This window comes from Schistocerca gregaria, chromosome 3 (assembly GCF_023897955.1).
Source record: "Schistocerca gregaria isolate iqSchGreg1 chromosome 3, iqSchGreg1.2, whole genome shotgun sequence".
NCBI lineage: Eukaryota > Metazoa > Arthropoda > Insecta > Orthoptera > Acrididae > Schistocerca > Schistocerca gregaria.
In genome coordinates this window covers 897,447,687-897,473,454 of record NC_064922.1, presented here as the reverse complement: position 1 = coordinate 897,473,454, position 25,768 = coordinate 897,447,687, and the positions used below count along the sequence as shown (strand labels likewise).

Sequence of the window (25,768 nt, the reverse complement as noted above, 5' to 3'; positions counted from 1 at the left end):
AGTACTATATGGGTGTTGTGACCGTTTATTAATGAGAACAGTTCTGGGACCTTTCTATAGACGCTCCTGCAGTTTACTATTAGCACATTAATATTGTTTATTCCCTGTTGCATTTTGCCTACTCCTACCTTGCCACATCTCAGGAGGCATCTTGTCGGGCCTAGGGAGGGAATTCTCTAACCTAAAAAACCCCCATGTGCACTCCACACCTACTCCACTGCCCTTGTAGCCGCTTCCGGCGTGTAGTGCACGCCTGACCTATTCAGGGGGACCCTACATTTCTCCACCCGATAGCGGAGGTCGAGAAATTTGCACCCCAGTTCTCCGCAGAATCGTCTGAACCTCTGGTTTAAGCCTTCCACTCGGCTCCAAACCGGAGGACCACGATCAATTCTGGGAACGATACTACAAATAGTTAGCTCTGATTCCACCCCGCGAGCGAGGCTTTTCGCCTTCACCAATTCCGCCAACCGTCTGTACGAACTGAAGATGACCTCTGAACCCAGACGGCAGGAGTCATTGGTGCCGACATGAGCAACAATTTGCAGTCAGGTGCACCCAGTGCTCTCTGTCACCGCTGGTACGGCCTCATCCACATCTCGGATGAGACCCCCCGGCAAGCAGACAGAGTGAACACTGGCCTTCTTCCCTGACCTTTCAGCTATTTCCCTAAGGGGCTCCATCACCCGCCTAACGTTGGAGCTCCCAATAACTAATAAACCCCACCCTCCCGTGTGCCTGCTCGGACCTTGCTGAAGGAGCAGACACATGTCCATTCACAGGCAGAGCGGGCGATGCCACAAGGCCAGCCTCCACATTTACCCTCTGCCTTGTGCGCCGCGAATGCTGCTGAACCTGCCATTCCCCTTGGGGAGATGGTGGCCCAACGGCACCAGGTACCCGCGAAGATGTCTCAACAGCAGGGACAGTGGGTGAAGCGTGTAAAACCTGGGGTGTACCTTGCGATGCACCAGGCTCCCCACTGCCGCTACACTCCGAGGCAGCAGCCTGAAGACGGCTGACCGCAGCCATCAACACGCTCAGCTGTTCGCGAAGAGTGGCCAGCTCCTCCTGCGTCCGTACACAGCAGTCACACATCCTACCCATCCTAAGGAATCAATTTACTGAAGAGACTTAATCAACATTTAACTAGACTGCTAATTCACTAAAGGTGGCTGATTATTGGCTAAACTAGCCACTTCTAGTAGAAAACAATGAAAATAGCACTACATGTCTCTGACCTGTATTGAAAACAAACACTAGCACTACTGGCACTATGGTTGACTAAAGGGACTCTCTCTGACTGTATTCAAAACAAACACAAAATCTATGGAACACTATTAGTAGCACTTGACAATTAAAGCTTCCTAAAAGCAAAAACACACAGAAGAAAAAGTGACAAGTAAGAAAAATACAGTTAAAATACTGGAGAAGCAATAAACCAAGAGTGAAAAAAGAACAGAATGGGGGAGCAGGACAAAACAGGAGATTCATGATTGCTGTAACTGACCTTATCTGGTTATTCACCTTCAGTCACCTCATTTTCTACAATTCTGAATCATGCTACTGTTATTAAAAGGTTGGACTGACATTTGTTAATGAACACACATGAGACTGTACCGCATAGTTTTCAGTTCGTTCAAATTTATTAAAATACAATTTTAATTTTATGGTTATTAGAATTTTAACAACCAGGAGTCTCAATATTTAAACCAGATTGGTAAGCTACACCAATCAGTAATCAATCTCACATGTAACTGGCAGGTGATTAGATCACACATATAATGATGTGGTGCACCTAGATACTTTTCACACACACACTTCAGACTCAAAGAAAGATATTTACATTTTAATAATTGGTAGAGGTACAAACATTTTTTGCAATTTGTTTACCAGTCACTAATTCAGTGAAGCAGTGCCCTGCAAAAACTATTAACAGATGAATGGAGGGATAACACTTTATATTATGTTCTTAGTATTAACACAAAAGAGAGCAAAATTAGTTAACACAGAATTATAAAGAGCAAATCAGTAAGTCAGTTTAACAATGGGTCACATAATGAGAAAATTCACAAAATATAAACTGAATAATTATAAAGCCAACAACCCTCCTTGTGAAAGTGGGCATTTTTGTAATCAGAAAAATCAGAGCTTTAAAATTATGGGACTGAATTTTGCAACTAATCATCAGTTGTTGGAACCCAAAATCTATAATTAAGAATAATTTCTTAAATAGGACGTTTTTGAAAAAAGGAAGATATTTACATAAAACAAGACAATGAGAGCCTTCAAACAAGCTATACCATCTGAGCCAGAAACATTTATTAGCTCATTGCCAATTTCAAGTGCCTATGGTTGTGTTTTATTAGAATCCTAAATTACATATCCTAAATTACATATTTTTCTTTCCGGAAAGGGTCCATCTTGCTCTGTTACGTCATCTAAAGGACTAAACGTATTTCACCATGTGGAAAGGAACTGAGGAAAGGAGAAAAGGACAAACTACAAGCCTTGTTATGTAGTAGTAACAGCCGGAACACAGCAATGGTTGATAAGAACTTTACAGGTGTCCACCAGTTTATTAACCTTAAAAGCAATATCTGCAATGAAAACAGGATGAGGAATGCAACAATTAGGTAAAAAAAGGACTGTATTTGAGGGAACTGATGCAGCAGAAATGAATCAAATAACAAAGAGTCTGTGTAGGTTCAGAGCAGGGCTGCCCCCACCTCCAAGTCAGTGAGTTGCACTGGTGCCAGACATGAACTCTGTGCAAGTGCAGCATGAATCATCTCATTCCCTATTTTTATGGCATATGAGACCACCAGACAGGACTTTGTACATGTGTGGGAGGCCCACCATCAGTCATACTGCCAATGCTGGTTGACTTACATGGAAGGATTGATTTTGGTCCATTCACAATTGTTGAGTAAGAAACACCACACTCTGTAGAACAGGTGCATATGTGCACTCAGCCTGCCCAATGGACAAGACATGTCATCTTGCAAATAACCAAAGAGTAATTTGTGTGTGTGCCCACACATGTGTGTGTGTGTGAGTGAGTGAGTGAAAGTGAAACATAGTGATTTTCAAATGAATCACTGATTGCAGAAACAGCATTAGTCCATGCATGTTGATTTTGAGAAAAACGAAAAAATAAGTTTGTGGGCCTGAGTATTCTATTTTCTTTGACAGCTCTATTTTACTTTGAACGGCACAGTTTCTGGTAATATCCAGACACTATTTTCAATGATGTAATGATTAGATTATATAATGATTTAAATATGCAAAGTTCGTGGACATGTGCTGTTTCTGAAATCAATTGGTTGCCAAAAATGTAAGTCTGTGTTATTCAGCAGTTTATTTGTAAACTTATTATGTTCAGTACAAAAATTGTTATTATTAGGCTACATAACAGTTTCTGAAGATAAGCTGTATTATTTCTCATTACCAAAATTCTTATTTTATGTGTACATAACAGATTCTGAACAACTACTTTTAACTACAAATTGCAATCAGGTAAATAGCAACCTTAGTGAAATATTGCTTGTGCTCATGTCTATTATTCACTGTCAGGCCCCCTGTTGTCTACTGAAGGCCAGTTGTGGAGAGCTCTGTAAAAGGACAGGTGCTCTTCAGGGATATATGGCTCTAATTTCTTGAGGTCAGCTATTTTCTTCTCACTTAGTGGTACACATTTTTCGTCTGCTGCAGCCGACGGTAGAGTTACTGTTGTTTTTAAATCAAGAAGTAAACAAAAAGTGTGCGTCACCAGCCTTCCAACGTATGGTTTTGCAATGACGTCCCACTACACTCACTCTTGTATTCAAATTCCATGAATTCTGAAACGGTGAAGGATTGTTTCTCATTCCTTGTGAGCACTTTGCTGTTCATTGTTTCCAAAGACAAGGCATTGCATTTGTAAAATTTAGGCCACCATTGTTTGAAAGCCAGTACAAACTCTGTTGAAACAACTTTAACCTGGTATTTGTTACAGGTACACAATAAGTTCTACAAACTGCATCACACAAAAAAATCTACAAACTGCATGATGCTATAAATCCTATCGACAGCTCGAATTTTCCTCTTAATCCCTGCAAAGTAACTGTCACAGGCTAAGAATGAATGGCCTCTAGCCAGGAAATAATGATAAATTCTGAGTAAACGCTGAGATGCTGCAACTGCCATGAGGAACCTGACCGTAGTATTATTCTTATTCTGCCCTGGGCAGCCATCTGGAAATATATGCAGGCATTTTATGTTTGGTGACAACTCGTTTCATATGTAATCCAGCAGACTTCATCGGGACCCTTCTTTGCTACACCTTTGTGATAAATGTAGAATGTTCCATATCCTGTCTTCAGGTTGTGGATATTGAGTACAGTAACATTGAGTTGCCGAAGGTAGAAAACTTCCTGAACTGGAATGGTAGGAAGGGACAGATTTTGCACAAAATCTATGGCAATACCTGCAACATCCTCGTCTTTTTGACACAATACTTGTACTTCACGAATACGAGCAGAAAACTTTGCAGCCCTGCGTTTATGAACCATCATTTGTGCAGCGGCAACTCTCTTAGCCTTTTCATTCAGTGTTTTGTTTCGTAATTTATTTTGAAGCGCTTCACATGATCCACATGTGTCAACTTGTGGTCGACCAAATGTAAGTGAAAAACGTTCTATGAATATTTTTAAATAAAATTAGTACTTAATATTACTTGCTTGGGGATGTCGTAATCTGAACTGCTCATGCATGATTTTGACATTAAGTTGGCTATTTAAATAATGCTGTTCTCTAGTGCCATAGTGAGTAATTTTTTGGGGATAGGAATTTATGTGATCAATTATCAAAATTATTTCTACACCACCGATTTGATTTCCTGATGCATTTTTACCCCTCTGGTCACTAGGCGACTATCCACAAGCAAGCAGATTGCTTATCCTCCTTACCCTTTGGTTTGTGACACTGTGGCTTTCTTGGATACCTCTGATCGTCCAGTGCTGGAATTAATAAAATACTGAAAACTGTTGCGTCTTGGTTTGCAGTTGCCTCCTTCTGGTACTCTTCTTCGCCTTCTGGAAATATTACCTACAGTTATCAGCCCTTGGAGATAAGAATCTTGTACGTCTTTTGATGTCATGTTGAAGAAAAGCGAAAATACTTCATTTCTTCAGGAATTCTTCCAAAGCAGTTTCTACGACATCTACAAAATTACACAGATATTTCAGTCACACAATAAATCATTAGTTTACTATTTTACTGATGTATAACCTCCCATATTAGAACATTACTTATTTCCAGTCGACATGAATGCTTTTCTTTGAAACTAACTTTCCACTGTAGTTTTTGTACTCTAAACCTTTAATTCGCGACCTTTTTATGATTTCACGCTGATACTCAACATTCTTTACACCTTTTTTTCCTCTTTCTACTTTCACCACCATCATGTACACCCATATCTTCCCTTTTCAACATTGATGTGCTTCACAAAGAAAATCTGTGCGAACACAGAGATGATATTACACAACAGGCTAGCCAATGTTGGCTGCAGAAATAGCACTAGTCCTGGACAAGTGTTCTTTCTCCTCTCACTCATAATGTCAGGATCTTGTTTGTCCCATTAAGAATGATGGACAATTGTTGTTTCTGCATTCTTTCGATAGAGGGAGCACCATAACATGGAAATCAGCTCTCAACATAACTTAACCAAAAAGTGAACAAGTGTTGTTTCTGCAATCAGCGATTCAATTGTTTCATTGATCTTTTTGTATTTTTTAACAGACTATTAAAATAACAGAGTTAACAGAGACTATGACTTGAATTCAGTACAATGCATTTTTGAAGAGATAATACACTGAAGAGCCAAAGAAATTGGTACACGTGCCTAACATCACGTAGGGCCGCCACGTTCACACAGAAGTGTCGCAACATGACGTGACAAGGACTCGACTAATGTCTGAAGTGGTGCTGGAGGGAACTGACACCATGAATCCTGCAGGGCTGTGCATAAATCTGTAAGAGGGTGAGGGTATGGAGACCTCTTCTGAACATCATCCCAGACATGCTCAGTAATGCTCATGCCTGGGGTGTTTGGTGGCCAATAGAAGTGTATAAACTCAGAAGAGTGTACCTGAAGCCACTCTGTAGCAATTCTGGATGTGTGGGGTGTTGGAGTGTCCTGCTGGAATTGTCCTGGTGCGTCGGAATCCACAGTAGGTATGAAAGGATTCAGCTGATCAGACACGATGCTTACGTTCGTGTCACCTGTCAGAGTTGTATCTAAACATATCACTCCAACTGCACACACCCCACACCATTACAGTGCCTCCCATCCCCTGCTGACATGCAAGGTCCATGGATTCATATGGTTGTCTTCATACCTGTACACATCCATGCTCTTGATACAATTTGAGACGAGACTCGTTGGACCAGGCAACATGTTTTTTCCAGTCATCAACAGTCCAATGTCAGTGTTGATGGGCCCAGATGAGGTATAAAGCTTTGTGTTCTGCAGTCATCAAGAGTACACGAGTGGGCCTTCAGCTCCGAAAACCCATATCGATAATGTTTTGTTGAGTGGTTCGCAAAGTGACACTTCTTGATGGCGCAGCATTGTAATCTGCAGCAATTTGTGGAAGGGTTGCACTTCTGTCATGTTGAACGATTCTATTACGTCGTCATTGATCCCATTCTTGCAAGATCTCATCACAACTGCAGTGATGTCAGAGATTCAATGTTTTATTGGATTCCTGATATTCACAGTACACTGGAAAATGGTCATATGGGAAAATCTCCACTTCATCACTACCTCGGAGATGTTGAGTCACATCGCTCGTGCGCTGACTATAACACCACATTCAAACTCATTTAAATCTTGATAACCTGCCATTGTAGCAGCAGTACTTGATCTAACAACAGCGCCAGACACTTTTTTTATATAGCAGTTGTCGACCGCAGTGCTGTATTCTGCCTGTTTACATATCTCTGTATTTGAATATGTGTGCCTATACCAGTTTCTTAGGCATTTCAGTGTAGCTTAATATCTTCAGTACTGAGTTAGATGTTCACAGAACTGGTTTATGATCAAAGTAACATTCCAACTATGTTGGTTTTGTTTAATAATTGATTCTGTTTTCAATAATGACTACTATTTCTTGAAGAGGGGATTGACCTTTATGTATTATGTTAACCTGTCTGATGCTGTTGTCTGATAAATGGAAATAAGTGAGCGATAGACCAATGTCACAATGATGTGGAATAGTGTAGTGATGCATAACTGCAGGGTAAGTTATCAACATTGTATTAACCATACGATTTATATTTTCCTGACCTGAAGGATTTTCCTTGTTTTTCTCTTTTTTCCAAAACTTGAATAACTGTGAAAAGATTTACTGCAGGAATTTAAGTTTATGATATTCATCATACTGTGTCTTTAGAGCTCTTTCGATTAAGTTGAGTCAAGCTGATGCCAGCATGGTGTACAGAATACTGCAAGACTGTCTCAAGCTAAAAAAGTAAGTGCTATGTTAACGAGAAGGAGAAAAGCTTTTATGTGTCTTATCATTTGTGATTAGAAATAAATATTCAGTGAAATAAAGTTTTGATTGAAGTGTTGTCTTCCAACAGTTTTACTGTTCTGACCTTCAAAGTAGTAGTGACATGATGCACGACTGTTCAGTTCCAGCTCTCCTGCACAGATACCTTACACTCTTCTATATATCAAAATTAAATCGCCGACTGTGTATTCCTCAACATCAGCAGTGTTAACTACTACCCAACAGTGACACAAGAACATTTGTGTCAGACCATAACTCGAACCCAGATTTTCCAGTTATTATACCTTAGCAACACATGCTATCTGTGCACTCTCCCCAGACCAACCCAAATTTCCATATGTCACTTGGTCTACATCTCTTCATTGTAGTCCACTAAATTTATCACCCAATGCTTGCAACATTATTTGGATTCCCACAACAAGAAAATAAGAAAATGAGACATTGGTCTCAATGCCTCATTGTCTCATTTCCCTTGTTGCAGGAATCCAAGCATTGCTGAGAGAGCATTAGGTGATGAATTTAGTGGACTACGATAAAAGGATGTAGACAATGTTGCATGTGGAAGTTTGAGTCTGTACAGGGAGCCTGTTGGATATCCAAATTGGTTAAGGCAAATGTTCTCTATAAGAAGGAAATCCAGGTTCTAGTCTCAGTTAGGAAAAAATTTTCTGTCACTGTTGGGGAACAGATACAGTTGATGTCAAGGAATTCACAGTCAGCAAACTAATTTAGTATAATTGTGGATCATCAGCAGTGTCTGTTCTGTCAGATGTTGATGTAAGTCTCCTATATATAAATTAAATATAAGTGGCAGCAATGAGCAATGCTGCCTTACACCTTTCCCACTTTTGACCTGTTACTTTGTACAATTGTATCAGTCCGACTATTCTGGTCTGTTTAGAGTAGGGACAGTAGGTTATATTTCTGCTCCCAAGAAGAGGAAATATTTCCCTGCATTTCGTATCTTCAAATACAATCTCCACATTCACAAAAGCAATGTCCTCTGTTTTATCCATGTCTGCCCTCTATTATCAACTGCAGTGATAAAATTGCCTCTCGAGTGGTCTTGCTTATCCTAAAATCAAACAGTTCCACTACTAATTTGCTTAGTTTTCCCTTCTATTTTTTTGATAAAGTAATCTTATGATTATTTTTAGGATGTGATAATACACTGATTCTGACGATTTTCACGTCTATATGCACTTGCTTCTTTCAGAAGTGCCATAATTATATTCTTTTCAGAATCTAATGAACTTCCCCAGAGGAAGAAAATAAATTCAATTTATGAGCTCTTTTATAATTCTTTTTCTGCCTTTTAGTCTGATGCCCACAAGAGTTCTGCTGGTATTTCATAATTAGTTTCTTGTAAAGCTATATCAGTCTTTTTACTTTCCACTTACGTTACCCTGTTATCTTTTTCATCTGCAATGGTTGTGCCCTAATTATTTTTGCTAAAGTGATTACTTACACTGTCCAGTCACATTAATGTGACCAACAGTCGGAAGACTGAACAACCACCGTTTGCAGTGCGGACGGCTGAGACACATGCAGGAATAGCGTCACTGAGGGTCTGGACAGGGCTGTGAAGCTATGTTGACTCTAGTGGTATGGCCAACTACACTAGGTTTCTCAGTTGAGGATCCACATGCACAAACAGCCTGATCGAGGTGGTTCCACAGATTCTTGACTGAGTTTAAGTCCAGGGAATCTGGTGGCTGGAAAATACGCAAACTTCATCTTGGCGGTGTTTGAACTACACATATACACTGCTAAATTATGTCACACCTTGTTTTGTCCAGCTGGTAGATGTCACTGTGCTGAGGTAGGTGCAGGCTTGTTGATCCATTATGCCTTCCAGAATGACAAGATTTTCCAGCCAATGCCATGAAAACATTCCCCAGACTATAATGGTCCCTCCTCCAGCCTGTTCCCCCTTGCAGTTATTGCAGGTTGTTTGCTTTTAGACCTATCACACTGTACACACCAACAGCAATTTGTCAGACAGACCATAAAATGTGATTCATCTGAAAAGACCACCTGTTGGATTTCCAGTTGCACTACTGACATTGCAAATTCCAACCAATGTCACCAATGAACTGCAACCAGCGTGGGTGCATGAAATAGGTGGCTGCTGCGGAGGCCCATATGCAGAATGTTGAACAGTTGATGAGGAGACACTGTTGGTAGTGCCCTTGGTTTACCTGGGTAGTCTGTTGCTCAACTAGACTTAAACAGGATTTGTGATTGGTGTAAAGAATGGCAGCTAACTCTAAATATAGATAAATGTAAATTAATGCAGATGAATAGGAAAAAGAATCCCATAATGTTTGAATACTCCATTAGTAGTGTAGCGCTTGACGCAGTCACATTGATTAAATATTTGGGCGTAACATTGCAGAGCGATATGAAGTGGGACAAGCATGTAATGGCAGTTGTGGGGAAGGCGGATAGTCATCTTCAGTTCATTGGCAGAATTTTGGGAAGATGTGGTTCATTTGTAAAGGAGTCTGCTTATAAAACACTAATATGACCTATTCTTGAGTACTGCTTGAGCGTTTGGAATCCCTATCAGGTCGGATGGAGGGAGGACATAGAAGCAATTCAGAGGCAGGCTGCTAGATTTGTTACTGGTAGGTTTGATCATCACGCGAGTGTTACGGAAATGCTTCAGGAACTCGGGTGGGAGCCTCTGGAGAAAAGGTGGCGTTCTTTTCGTGAATCGCTACTGAGGAAATTTAGAGAACCAGCATTTGAGGCTGACTGCGGTTCGCTTTTACTGCCGCCAACTTATATTTCGCTTAAAGACCATAAAGATAAGATAAGAGAGATTAGGGCTTGTACAGAGGCGTATAGGCGGTCATTTTTCCCTTGTTCTGTTTGGGAGTGGAACAGGGAGAGAAGTGCTAATTGTGGTATGAGGTACCATCCGCCACGCACCGTGTGGTGGATTGCGGAGTATGTATGTAGATGTAGATGTAGATGTTGCACATCTATTTGCCCATACACATTTCTGCAGCTGTCATTCACCTCTGTCACCTATGGCCTGTGGTGCCCTACAGTTGCCGCAATGCTGTAGAGTGACATTTTGCCATGCACTGTACAGTTTAACCAAGGTGGCCTGTTTTACCTGTTTTAGAAATGCTTCCACCTTCTACCCAAAAGCCAATGATTGTGCCCTTTTGGAAGTCAGATAAATCGCTTTGTTTACATATTAGAATAATGACAGCACTGTTTTACAGGTTATGGTGACACACTTTAGGTACCTCCACTGCGAATGCTGTCACCTGCCATCTGTGAGTTTTTATTGCATGGTGACATCAAATACATGCAGTGATCACATTAACATGAGTGGACCATGTATTTGTCTGTGTGCAATGTATCTATATTACCCCGTTTCAAGTCTGTGTGCAAAGTCTGTGTGCAATGTATCTATAGTACCCCATTTCAGTTTTATATCTATTTCACGACATATTTCCTCCATCCATTCTTGTTTAGCTTTTCTGCATTTTTGGGCAATTTCATTTTTGCATGATAGTAATATTTTCAACATTTGTACATTTTCGTGATTTCTTTATTCATTTGAGGATCTCATCTGTTATCCATGGATCTCTCTCTTTCCCTGCCTTTTTCAATTGCAGTAATTTTTTCTGTTAAATTTACGTCTTTTACGGCCATTCTATCAGTTTTCTAGACCAGAAACTCCATGAAATGACATTATGTCTTTTCCCATGCATTCTTTCAAAGAAATATGAATCTGGTGTTCCTTCAACGTGTATAAATTTTACGTGCTTTCCCTGTAACTTACTGCATTATCTGCCATTTTATTTGTACTAGTATGTTGTTACTATCAATATCAGTGGATGGATAACTCTTACATTTCTTAATTTGATTCCTGAATCTCCACTTTATTGAAATAAAGTCAGTTCAATATATCTGATCACCTGGGACGTTCCATGTATACTCTCTTCTCAACGATTTCTCAAAAAATATGTTTCCAGTAAATAAATCGTGCCAGCACAGAATTCTATTAATCTTTCTCTCTCCCATTTCACTCTCCTGCTTATTATCTATTCCCTACATTCACCTACAATTCCATTCCAGTCTCCCATTATGATAAATTCTTGTCCCCTTTGGCACATTCTAGAAGTTCATTAATATTATCACCCATTTCTTCAGTTTCACTGCCATTTGTATTCATCGTTGGTATGTATGATTGTGCGATTAGATTACAATGTATGCTGAATTGTTTGCCGCAAATGATCCTGTACATCATTGCCAGTTTCCCTATTCATTACTATTCCGACTCCTGCGCTACAATTATTTGAGAAAGTGAATAATCTCCACTCAAAACCCAATTTTCTGGTCATTGCATCTGGCTGATACCAAGAATACCTTATTATTATTATTATTATTATTATTATTATTATTATTATTATTATTATTATTATTATTCCTCCTCCTCCTCCTCCTCCTCCTCTTCCATTACAGCCTCTGTAGTCCCTTCATGCACTACAATGCCTCCATCTCCTCCAAGAGACTCTTCATCCTTTGCCTTCTTCTCTCTTTCACTTCTTCCATGATATTCAGTGTCTTACTCTCTTTCCTGTTCCACTCCTTTCCCTGTATCCTTCTCTGTGGTTGATGTCTAACATGTTGGTTGGTGTATGCTTCTTCTCCATTTTTCCTTCCCTATTGCCTCAATCCCCCAGCCCTGACCAGTCCTTCCTGAGTTGGGCAACATGCTTTTTATAATTCTGTCCTTGTTCATCCTGATCACATGATCCACAAATTGTGCCCTTTTCAGTTTAATTTCTACTGATATTGTGCTCATTCTCTGTTACAGCACTTTTGTAGGTCTTTGCAGTCATCTTTCACCACCTCTTTTAGAGTCCAGGCTTTTCCATAAGAAGTTTTCTCTCTTCTTTCTCTGGCTGTTCTGCATCATGACTTCCTAGTTAGCGACTCAACCACATACAGAACCGTATTTCTCACCATTGCCCATTAGCATTTGAGCTTGGTATCCATAGATATATTATTATTTTTGTTATGTATATATCTGGTCATACAAAAGACTGACCTCACCTTCTTCATCCTATCTATTATTCCATCATTGCCCCTGTTTCTTCCTGTTGCCATCCCAAAATTCATTAAATACATGTGTTTGCGTGCCCCAACAGGTCGCAGAAGGGTGGGGGGCTCAGCTTTGCAGCACGTCCTAGCTAGGTCAGTCTTTCTCAGCAGTGTGGGGTCAGGATTACTGATTTAGTGAAGCCCCGTTTTGAGATCACATTATGGCGGATACTTTCGAATAATGTTGGGCGAAAAAGTTCTGCACGAAACTAGTCAACCAAAGAAGCTGCAGAAACTCACGAACTGCTCTAATAAACAAAATAGGAGTCTGCTGTTTGATATGTGTGAGTTACAAAGTGGATGAAATAGTTTAAATGGAGCCAGGAAGAGGTGGACAATAACTGCCACTTTGACGGCCATGAACAAGCCAAACTGATAAAAATGTAACTTGTCTGTGTGGATTGTCGAATGCTGACCATCCAATAAGTGTTCGACAGTTAGCTATCACTCTGAACATTCTGGAAACTGTTGTACATCACATTGTTACTGAAGAACTGAACTTGCAACAGATATGCAATAAGCTGGTCCCCAAACTGTCAATGAATGACCAAAAGGCCAACAGAGTGTTGATCACAAACGAATTGAAGGAATGTGTGGAAACTGAAATGGATTACTGAAACAATGTTATTACCAGTGATGAAATATGGACATTTCAATGAGACCCAAAGACAAAATGCCAGATTGCCAAATGGCAAGCCCAGTGTCTCTGAAACAGCAGAAAATGAGAATGATCAAATCCAAATTGAAGACAATGTTGACTGTCCTTTTTGACACCAAGGATGTAGTTAACAAATGCTCTATGCAGTATATCAAATCAGAATTTCAAAGCAGTGTGTTCAATTAACAATATAAATACTGCAAACTTTAGGGAAAGACTAAAGGAGCTAGACTGGGATGAAGTGTATATGGAACCCGATGCAAACTTGAAATATAACTTATTTCACAATACATTTTTAAGGGTATTTAAAAATTGTTTTCCCAAGAAAACAGTGAAACTTAATTCTAAGAAAACATATAAAAAACCTTGGCTAACTAAAGGAATAAGAATATCTTGCAACCTTAAAAGAGAACTGTATCTAACAGCAAGAGGGAGTACTGACCCCGAAATTGTTCAATATTATAAAAACTATTGTGTGGTACTAAGAAAAGTTATTAAAAAGTCCAGAAGCATGTGTATCATGTCTGGGATCAGTAACTCTGATAATAAAATTAAAGCAATTTGGAATATTATTGAAAGGGAAACAGGGCAACCAAGAGCACAGGAAGACTTTAGTGCCATAAAACTGAATGACAAGTGTACTAACAAACAATCTGAAATTGGAAATATTTTCAATAATTATTTTTTAAATGTTGTGGAGAAAGTAGGATCTAGATCTTCACTAGAAGACGCAAGACTTCTAATAGAAGAGGCCATACCTGTGCAGTTTGAAAGAACTGTATTTCCACGAACCTCTCCCTCTGAAATCAGTAAAATAATAAACTCACTGAAAAGTAAAAGCTCTTACGGAATTGATGGCATTTCCAGCGAGATACTTAAAGCTTGTTCCCCACAGATAAGTAGGATTCTCAGCCACGTATGTAATACCTCTTTGGAGCAGGGTGTTTTCCCCGATAGACTGAAATATGCCATTGTAAAACCATTGCATAAAAAGGGGGATACGTCGGATGTCAACAACTATCGCCCAATCTCTCTTCTGACAGCTCTATCAAAAATTTTTGAGAAAGTAATGTATTCAAGAGTAGCCTCCCATATATGTAAAAATAAAGTACTAACAAAATGTCAGTTTGGTTTTCAGAAAGGCTTTTCAACAGAAAATGTTATATACGCTCTCACTGATCAAATATTAAATGCTCTGAATAACCGGACGTCACCCATTGGTATTTTTTGTGATCTCTCAAAGGCCTTTCACTGTGTAAATCATGGAATTCTTTTAGATAAGCTAAATCATTATGGTTTGAGGGGGGCAGTGCACAAATGGTTTAATTCATACTTAACTGGAAGAATGCAGAAAGTTGAAATAAGTGGTTCATGTAATGTTAATACAACAGCTGATTCCTCAAACTGGGGGGGGCTATCAAGCACGGGGTCCCACAGGGTTCGGTCTTAGGTCCTTTACTGTTCTTGATATACATTAATGACTTACCATTCCATATTGATGAAGATGCAAAATTAGTTCTTTTTGCTGATGATACAAGTATAGTAATAACATCCAAAAACCAAGAACTAAGTGATGTAATTGTAAATGATGTTTTCCACAAAATTATTAAGTGGTTCTCAGCAAACGGACTCTCTTTAAATTTTGATAAAACACAGTATATACAGTTCCGTACAGTAAATGGCACAACTCCAGTAATAAATATAGACTTTGAACAGAAGTCTGTAGCTAAGGTAGAATTTTCAAAATTTTTAGGTGTGTCCATTGATGAGAGGTTAAACTGGAAGCAACACATTGATGGTCTGCTGAAACGTCTGAGTTCGGCTACGTATGCTATTAGGGTTATTGCAAATTTTGGTGATAAGAATCTCAGTAAATTAGCTTACTATGCCTACTTTCATTCACTGCTTTCGTATGGTATCATATTCAGGGGTAATTCATCATTGAGTAGAAAAGTATTCATTGCTCAAAAATGTGTAATCAGAATAATTGCTGGATCCCACCCATGGTCATCTTGCAGACATCTATTTAAGGATCTAGGGATCCTCACAGTATCTATATTCACTTATGAAATTTGTTGTTAATAATCCAGCCCAGTTCAAAAGTAATAACAGTGTGCATAGCTATAACACCAGGAGAAAGGATGATCTTCACTATGCAGGGTTAAATCTGACTTTGGCACAGAAGGGGGTAAATTACACTGCCACAAAAGTCTTTGGTCACCTACCAAACAGAATCAAAAGCCTGACAGATAGTCAACCAACATTTAAAATTAAAAGAATTTCTAGATGACAACTCCTTCTACTCATTGGCTGAATTTTTAGATATAAATTAAGGGAAGGAAAAAAACTAACTTAAGCATTAGTGTCATGCAATATTTTGCGTAATGTAATATCTTGTACAGACATCTTTCATTAACCTGACACGTTCCACATCATTATGAAGTGTCGTATTCATGACCTATGGAACAAGTATTAATCTAATCTATCTAATCTAATCTAATCAAAGAGTTTGCGCCTCACGAACATCCCTTTAATGCTGCGTATTACATGCATGTTCAGGAAAGACCTCATAAATGTGTAATTACCACATGAAAAGACATTGATGCTACCTTGCTGCTGCATCACAAAATTGTGCAGAGCCACATGTTTCTCTGCATCCATGAGTTGCTGGTGAAACATAAAGTGTCGACACTGCTGCAGCCACCCTACAAACATGACCTACCTCTGGCCAAATTCTTTTTGTTCCCCACAGTCAAGAATGTACTCAGAGGATGCTGTTTTGAAAGCATTGAAGCTATCCAAGTGGCTGTGACAATGACTTTAAAGGAGATTCCCTTGATGACATTTGAGGGGGCATGCCAGGCATGGGACAGTCAGTGGAAAAAATGTATAGAAGCTTACGGAGAGTACTTTGAAAAATATTTAACCCTTTGCACACATATTGTTAATAATTTTTTTAAAATATATTTTATGCCTTTGGGGCACATCTTTTATCCTCCAAGATATTTAAATTTGTCCATCTCTTGAAAAGTGTATTCCTGCGTTTTCCTGGTTGATTCAGTGTCTTTGTCTTGTTGATGATTCTCAGTCCTGTGCTTCTGGCTATTTTGCTTCTGTTATCAGTAGTCGTGTAGTTCCCTCTCATCTGCTGTTCATCAGGAACCTTCTAAGAGTATGTCTGTTGATGGAGTTGCATCACTTTATGAAGTCTATGAAGGCTGCTACCATCATTTTGTTCCTTAAGGCCATATACTCCATCAGTAATTTCACAGTAAAGATCTGTTCTATGTATCCTCTTGCTTCATTATACCCACTGATAGTTTCCAACTGTACTTTGGATCTATTCTTAACCAGTCTTCACAGAGAGCCAACCTCTTGAAGAGGTTCTTGTATAGTAGCTTGCATTCTTCTTGTCTCTGTTCTTTTGTTGTGGCACTTTGACCATGTTATTCCATCTGTTTGGTAACCTCTTCATCCTACCAATCTTCCCTGCTTGGAAGTCATCACTGTGTCTCTTCTGTGTCCATCTCTAATTCCATTTCACCTTCAAGTGGTTCATAGTTCACCTGGTTGTGAAAGAACTTTGCAAGTATCCTATAGGTCTTCTTTGCACTAATGACCAGTATCCCTTTGTTCTCTCTCATAAACAGATCCCTACCATTTTGCCTGTTTCCTTGAACACATAGCTGTACCCTTTCCATTGCCACCTATTCTTGTTTCTCACACCACCTTAGGATTCTAATATTCCACATATCCACCCTAATTAGCAGCCTGTCTTATTTGATAGCTCCTGTGAAGTAGCCTTCACCCAAAGATCTGATTTTTCATCGTTTTTTAGGGGTGTGAGGTGGGGGGGGGGGGGGGGGTGCTGTTAAACCTGGAGTATTCTTATAGGAGGGAAATCATCAGGACAGTTTTAGCAGACAACTGCATCTAATAGGAAAACATAATATGGTGGAACACAAAATTGTTAAATCTTTTGTTGCCAGTTGTTGACAAATTTCCTGTTGGTTTCTGTCTCAGGTTCTTCGGTCAACATTCGTCTGATGATTTTTCTGACATTTTGATAGCATGAGTGGCTGCATTGTCAAAGTTTCACTTTCCATTGCTGGTGGTTTGCCTTCCTCATCCACAGTGCAGCAGCCATGCAACAGTAGTGTGCACATGTCACCCTCTCCACCTTCCCCCCTCTACACACACACACACACACACACACACACACACACACACACACACACACACAAATCACATAGACCTTTCTAACATGTTTATCAAACAATGGAAACTCCAGGTATGAATATCAACAATGTAGGAATAGACATTGCTAAAGATAAATCAAATTGCCAAGGGTACAACTAAAAGACACTCATATAAATATTTAGGTCATAGCTTTCGTCAGTAAAAGACTGAGATGCTGGAATTGGGGGCCATGTGTGCATGAGGTGTATTTTAACAAGTTTCTCGGTTTCTATAAGTGAATTTTCCTTTTGTGTGTGTGTGTGTGTGTGTGTGTGTGTGTGTGTGTGTCATGGGTGAAGAGAGTGTTCAAGCGTGCAATGTGTGTGGGTGCAAGTGTATTTAGCATGTCATCTGCTTTTGTACACAGAAGCAGACATGATATCCAGAACTAATGACACTTGAAGCCAAACTCTGCATAGCAAAACAACACAGACTGGTGACAACAATGCCAATGTTCACTGCATTTTCTCTCAGGTGAAGGATGGTAGCAACTTGCAACAAGTGAATGTTGACCGTGAGTTGTACAGTGTCCAGCACTTTTGTCAAATCTGCTACTCCCATCATCCACCACACCAAACGCCATTCTGAAGTGTGGAATTAATATTTTGCACTCTTTCCTTTGAGAGTTTTTAAATAATAATCTTTTTTTTTTCTTTTTCGCTTTACAGTGAAGCTGAATCTAGAAGGATATTCTCCACATAATCTCAATTACCTACAGTGTGGGGACACACGACAAGATGAGGTGGAAGATGCAGCAAGGTTTCAGGCTTGGAAAGCCTGTCTAGGTAAAGTATTTTATATTCAGTTAATAATGATGATGATGATGATAATGGTAGCAGGAAGGAAATCCAGCTACTGCTACTAGCAAATGAACTAAACAACATTGGGGAAAATTGGCACAAGTTCATCAAAATCTCAGATTCCTGTACAAAAGTGGGAAAACAACCTTGGTGGAATGAAGATTGTTAATATGCAGTAAAAACACAAAACAGGGCATTCAAAACATGGAAAGAAGCAAATCAAAAAATGCACAGGATATGGTCCTGACAACGAGAAAATAGGCTTCCAAATTAATTAGATGAACAAAAAGACAATATGAAAAACATCAGCTCAACGTAATAGAAGATAAAGTTCATACCAGTGTCAAAATATTTGCTTCAGGAAGGAAAATGGAGACAGTTGCGAATAACAGCCTAGAAAATGGTGGAGGGTGATGCAGATATTTCAAAAAAGCTTCTACATTGCCATGGACCCACAGAAAGATTTATACCATAAATTCCTCCACAGACCAATTCAGATTTGCACATGCCAAATGAAGAGAAAACTGCTACACATATTAAAAGGTTACAAAATAACTGCATCTGGTGAAGGTGGTATTGCTGCAGAGCTGCTGAAATCAACTGCCCCAAAAACTTTAGAAGAAATTGCATTGGTCATGCAAAACATTTGCCAAACTGAGAAAATTCCAGATGACTGGAAAACTGCACTGATACATCCATTATGTGAAAAGCGAGACAGAATGGATGTTAATAATTATAGATGGATTTTCCCTCTTCCTTTCTCATACAAAACTCTTACCTCAATGATTTCTGGAACGAGCACAACAACTTGAATGCAAAACTGTTGAATATCAAGCAGGTTTCAGACCAAATAGATCTTGCCCAGAACAAATTTTAGCTCTGAAACTAATTATTAGGCATCTACATCTATATCTATACTCTGCAAACCATGCGACAGAGAGTACATCCCATGTTTCCAGTTATTAGGATTTCGTTGCATTCTATTCACATATAGAGCACGGTAAGAACAGTTGTTTAAATGCCTCTGTGCTTTCTGTAATGAATCTAATCTTGGTCTCATGGTCCCTATGTGGGCAATACACAGGGGGTTGTAATATTCTCCTAGAGTAGCCATTCAAAGCCGGTTCTTGAAACTTTGTTAGCACTCTTTCTCGGGATAGGTTTTGTCAGTCTTCAAGATTCTGCCAGTTCAGTTTCTTCAGCATATCTGTGACATACTCCCATGGGTCAAACAAACCTGTGACCATTCATACTGTCCTTCTCTGTATACATTCAATATCACCTACTAGTCTTATTTGGTATGGGTCCCACACATTTGAGCAATATCTAGAATGGGTCACTCAAGTGATTTGTAAGCAATCTCCTTTGTAGACTGGAGTGCATTCCCCCAGTATTCTATCAATAAATCAGAGCCTACCGCCTGCTTTTCCAACAACTGAGCTTATGTGAAAATTCCATTTCACATCTCTACAAGATGTTACACCCAGTTAGTTTGTCAGCAAACTCTTGAACAAGCAGTGCTGTTGGTAGGGAAAGAGGCCCTTCCAGGAAGCGCCATGCAACTGCCCTACAGGCACACCCAAAATCAGTTGCCTGTTTCCTGCCAGCATGCAATGATTCACATTGATTCTGCTTATGCGATTTTAGTTACTAGCATCAGCCACTTCAGTTTGTGTATTCTGTGAAGTACTTAGTTTTTCAGAAGTAATGGATAAGCATACTACATCACAAGAAAATACACACAATACAAAGAAGAGATATTTTCAGAGTAAAGAACATTGAAGGAACAGCTGTAATGTAAATACAACTTGTATTAAAGAGTTGAAACAAAAAGAACTGTGGTCAGTGTTGGCAGTCCCAAACAATGGGGTTAATTTTTTTTTACAAAAGTCAGCCTTGCCACGATAGGACACGTCAGAAACAAATGTGAAAATACAGCACAAATTGGATTTCCAAGAGAGAGGCTAACGATTTTGGGAGGAACCCATTGTTATAGACAACTATAAAAAACTGATAATTCGACAAATAATGGAGGACTTTTACATCAGTCAAAAATATAGTGCCAACATTATACAAATTACATTACTTACTCCAACAAAATAAAAAAAATCAATTTTTCTTGGCAGAAAGTTATTTTGTACATAACACTGCATGAAATGGATTTCTGTGGAAGAGATCTATAAGTAAAAGTGAGGTTCTGGTAGGAAGAACTGATGTAACTGTCTGGCAATGCAAATGTTAATATTAAGTTATGAAATTAAGAGAGCAAGACAGAAAATTCTTTTGCATTGGCAGTACTTTGATGGACAACAACATTACTTTTAGCGTATGTTGTCTGGGTCCCGGCATTGATGGTATCATGAACAATGTTAGTGGAACCAAAAGGATTATTGGGGTGAATATTGGTTCTAATGCTGGCTGTATTTATTAGTCTACAACAAAATTTTTCTCTTCAAAATATTCCCTGTTATATATTATGTACCCATGCTAGCATTTTTCCCAAATACAAAACGCTCCTGGAAATCTTATCTTTGCAACACCTTTTAGTCCTCTCAGAGACACATTTTTAATCTCATCTGTGCTAGTAAAAGGCTGCTCTTTACAATTTTCTTTATTTTCGCGAACCAAAAATGGTTCTACGAAGTGAATACAGGAGTTAGGGCATCATTACAAAATTGTTTTTGTGCCAAAATTCATGAACACACTGCTTTGGTCGGACTATCCTTGGGATCCATGAATCTTGGGGAAAAGATACAGAAGGATGACCATGCACATGACAGTGGCAAATTTGATTGTGATGTCAGCACTATAATCTGTCTGGGCCTGAAATAAGATGTATGCATGTGCCAAGTCAACAAAGTATCTTGCCTCGCCCTACTGTCTGTTGCTGCTGGGTCATTCCATGTCAGTTCAACCAGGGGCTCCAGCTCATAGTCTCAGATTTGACTGAAATTCAGTACACTAATTCTACCATGTGTGGAACACTCATGTACAAAGTATTAGTTTCCTCTGCCCATTAGTTCCAGAAGTATGACTTGTGAAATAAGGTGGCATGACCCGGAAATTGCAACCCGCATCTGGCAATCTATCTTCAGACCCAACATCAGGTCTTAATAACTTTGGAACTATTCCACACAGTCCAGTGAAATTTTTACAACCCAGTAACATCCATTTAGAAAACACACTCCATGAATCAAAACACCAACAATATATTTCTGAGGGAAAATAAAAAAAAATCCAAAATGTGGTTAAAAAAAATGTAATACATTAAAAGGTACATACTGTAGGAGCCCTGTATGCCAAATATAATTTACTCAGAAAGGGTATAAATTTTTTGTGGTACGCTTAATGTTGCCTAAACACACACAGAACTCATCATGCCCATATCAGTCACAAAACCTGAGTTACATGTGCAGAAAAAAACAAAAATTTGAAAAATTGCCTGAAAAACATGGATTTTCGAAGTGTGGTAGCACAAAAGGGACAAGTGGTATCCAACCCAAATTTCAAACAGTGAATAAGTAGACCATAATAATATATATCTCAATATTTCAGCATGTTATTGCAAGACATTTGTGTACAATGGAAGCTGACAGATGTATTTGGTGATGTGACCATTGTTTCACAACACAATTTTGTAAAAACGTATGGCAAACTGTTCTGCCTCTTCTTATCCTCTCCCACAACTGTTTAATCACTAAGCAACAACATATAGGCAGATTAACACAACCTATCATTAATGTTTACTGCACATTAACTGCTAGCTAAAAACCAGTCGATTGTGCTTCGAACAGAAGTTCTCCCGTACTTTAGCTACTGTACTCTGTACATTGAGTGGCAAATTATACTGTCGTTCCTGACACTGTTGTAGGAACTGGAACTGTCATAAGAATATGTTCAAAAGGAATCCAACACCTGTCTGCCAAACGTGGCCAATGAAATGATCTTGCTGGTGCCATGAAGTTCACAAATACATCACCTTCTACTTCACAGCACTCTGCAACACATCCTAAGTACCATTTGCCATCATAAACAGCAATAACATAGCAACCTGGTTGTATGTTGCTGCTTTTGCTTCTGAATCCTGAGGCAGACACACTGTGAAGACACATGTTTTGCATGAACCTATAGTTATAAAGGGACAGTCTGCTCATCTGCACATTGTCAGAGTCCGCTGGAGAGAAGCGATGATGGCTCCTTGTGCCTGCAACAGTTTTAACGTGTTCTAGTCTGCTTTTCAACAACTCTTTGACTGATGTTCCCTCATCTTTCGAAACATAGAATGATTGTATGCCAGACATATTTTTCTGTACCCAGGTAAATAATTGAAGAGGTGTTCGAATGTGGCCTTCTGTAGGGTGCTGCAGACTAACTCGTGATACCATGCACTTAACAGTAGCACCAATACCATCATATACATTTTAACCATGACTTATGGCGAAAAAATTCTATTCTGCATGAATCTGAAAATCATAGTAATGTATGCATACATTTTTGAGATTTTTACTGTTTTAGTACTGACTAGCTGCCCCGTCACTGAAGTATTTTGCAAAATGTATGTGAGGCAGCTTGTTTTTCACATATGCCATGACAGTGTGAATGTGGGCATGAACTGCAATGGCATCATGAATTAAACAGTCACTAAAAACGCACAGATTCATGACAGACACATCATCTGATTCACCTCTATAGTAAATTGCAAATGGCAGGAGAGTTGCTTGACTAGTATTACTATAATTTCATCTTGTTTCAAATTATCCTTACAAAACTGGAGATAAGCCGACTGTGCTGTTGCTGTGAAGCTGTGTGTGGTCAGTTTGTCCGTTTTTTGACAACACATTTCAACAAAATGTTCCACTGTACTTTGCTTTGTTTCAAGACTTGTGTGATCCATGTGTGTCCGTTGTTTATAAGAAACAAGTTCATTGTCATCCATAGGGAGTTCACCAGCTTTTTATTCATGTGTTCTGCAAGATTTGCCTTACCAGGACACTTTTCACACCTGTGTATCATGCACTGGTAGGAACTGATGTCACACACTAGCAGCTTCATTACACCTTTGTAATCCAGACCAGAATCCTTTATAGCAGCAAACATCAGCTTAGCATTTTGATGGGTCTATACACAAACACTGTGTGTGCCCGTTGAACTTACAGAAACAACTCATTTTGGCCGAAGATTGAAAATAGATGATAAACCTGCTTTGATATTGAGATACTTTTCCTTGAATTCTACATATAGTTCTGATATGTTACATAGCAACAGTCTTTTTTGCATCTGTACACATACATTGCCCATTTTCACCATTACATAGTCTTTTTTCCCAGGCATTATTTGACTGTAGTTATTATTTTCATAAAACTCCAACACTAGCACCTTTATTTCTGAACTCAATTGCTTACCCTGAACCTGTTGAAGTTGTGGAAGCACACCTTGGGTTGCTTTTATTTTCCTAGCTTGCTTTACATATATGTAGAAACACTGAATTCCTCTGCAGTGTAGTCCATAGACCAGCTGGAGGGTTCAAGGGTAAGAATAGTTACTTTTTTCTGACTTGTGGATATGGCACATTTTTCTTTCAAATCATGCACAATTTTGTCCGAATCAGAGCATTTCTGGCATGATTTCTGTGCCTTTGGAGCAGATAGTTCTCCCTCTTCCGCCATTAATGTGTCAGCTATTTTGTGTTTTAATTCCATTTGAGCTTCTTGTAGTTACCTTCTACCACAACTGGGCCTGCTTCTTTTCCCAACTTTGTGTGTCTTCATGGGAGACAAACGAAGAGCAGTCACTGAAGCGTTTAATTGCTCATCTGCTGTGGCTGTAGGTGGCTGATACTCTTCGTCATTGTCATGTAAATTATCAGAATATTCTTCATTTTTTAGCAGTGTAACACACCTGGAACATAACTTTTGTCCTGGTTTCATTTTAAGTCCCATGCACTCATTCAATTTCAATACTGATTTTATATCAATTTCTCTGAGGCTACACTTCACTGTCTTCTTATCAATCCAAAATGGATAAAAACAACTGAAAGAATACTTATCCAGAAACACTTTCATATGATGATAACAAACACTGAAGTTTACTGGAACTGTACTTCTTGTGCCCACAGGGTGTATCCCAGATCTCCATAGCAACAAATCTTGATCAGATTCATCCAGATCATACAGTACAAAGCGAATGCGGCATTTTGTTCCATATGTTGTTTTATGACATTCAAATGCTTGTCCTCTACCAATACTGCAACTTGTTTGAGCAAAAGGACCACTAGTACACACTTCTGCCTCCATACTGACTTTCCACAACAGTACTGACCAGTCTGAACTAGAATCTTAAAAAATGAGGAACCTGTAATTGTTGCTTGTTTCCTTTGTTGTTCCTGCCTAACAATGACTCATTCTGTCCCTGAAAACTACCATTATTTAACTTTCTGTTGCGTAATGGCTCCCAACAATTGCTGCAGCTTTATCTGAAACAAGCTGCCTGCATCATCACAATTACTTGATAAATGGTGTTAAAAGAAATGTAACCAAATACATCTCTGTCAACTTTTATTGTACACAAATGCCTTGCAATAACAAGTTGAAATTTTGTCACATATTATATTATTGTCTACTTATGCAGTGTTCGAAATTTGGCTTGATACCGCTTGTCCCTTTGTGCTGCCACATTTTGAAAATCCATGTTTTTCAGATAATTTTTCAGATTTTTGTTTTTTTTCCTGTGCATGTAACTCAGGTTTTGTGACTGACATGGGCATGATGAGTTCTGTGTGTGTTTAGGCCACATTAAGTTTACCACAAAAAAATTTATACCCTTTTTGAGTGAATTATATTTGGCATAGAGGGCACCTACAATATGTACCTATGTCTGCTTGTGTCTGTGTATGTGCGGATGGATATGTGTGTGTGTGTGTGTGTGCGCGAGTGTACACCTGTCCTTTTTTCCCCCTGAGGGAAGTCTTTCCGCTCCTGGGATTGGAATGACTCCTTACCCTCTCCCTTAAAACCCACATCCTTTCATTTTTCCCTCTCCTTCCCTCTTTCCTGACGAAGCAACTGCCAGTTGCGAAAGCTCGTAATTCTGTGTGTGTGTTTGTGTGTTTTGTTCATGTACCTGTCTGCCAGCGCTTTCCCGCTTGGTAAGTCTTGGAATCTTTGTTTTTAATATATTTTAACATATTACATTTTTTAATCACATTTTGGAATTTTTTATATTCCCTCAGAAATATGTTGTTGGTGTTTTGATTCATGGAGTGTGTTCTCTAAGTGGATGTTACTGGGTTGTAAAAATTTCACTGGACTGTGCGGAATACTTCCAAAGTTATTAAGTCCTGAAGTTGGGTCTGAAGATAGATTGCCAGATGCGGGTTGCACTTTCCG

At 39.1% G+C, this 25,768-nt stretch overlaps 1 protein-coding gene across 1 annotated transcript in view; it reads left to right on the top strand.

Moving 5' to 3' along the window:
• LOC126355174 (myosin-I heavy chain) overlaps positions 1 to 25,768 on the top strand; it is a 427,094-nt gene that overhangs the window by 303,601 nt on the left and 97,725 nt on the right. The window contains exon 7 of the mRNA XM_050005385.1: positions 18,252 to 18,368. Coding sequence (XP_049861342.1) covers positions 18,252 to 18,368 — 117 coding nt within the window. The remainder of the gene's footprint in view (positions 1 to 18,251; positions 18,369 to 25,768) is intronic.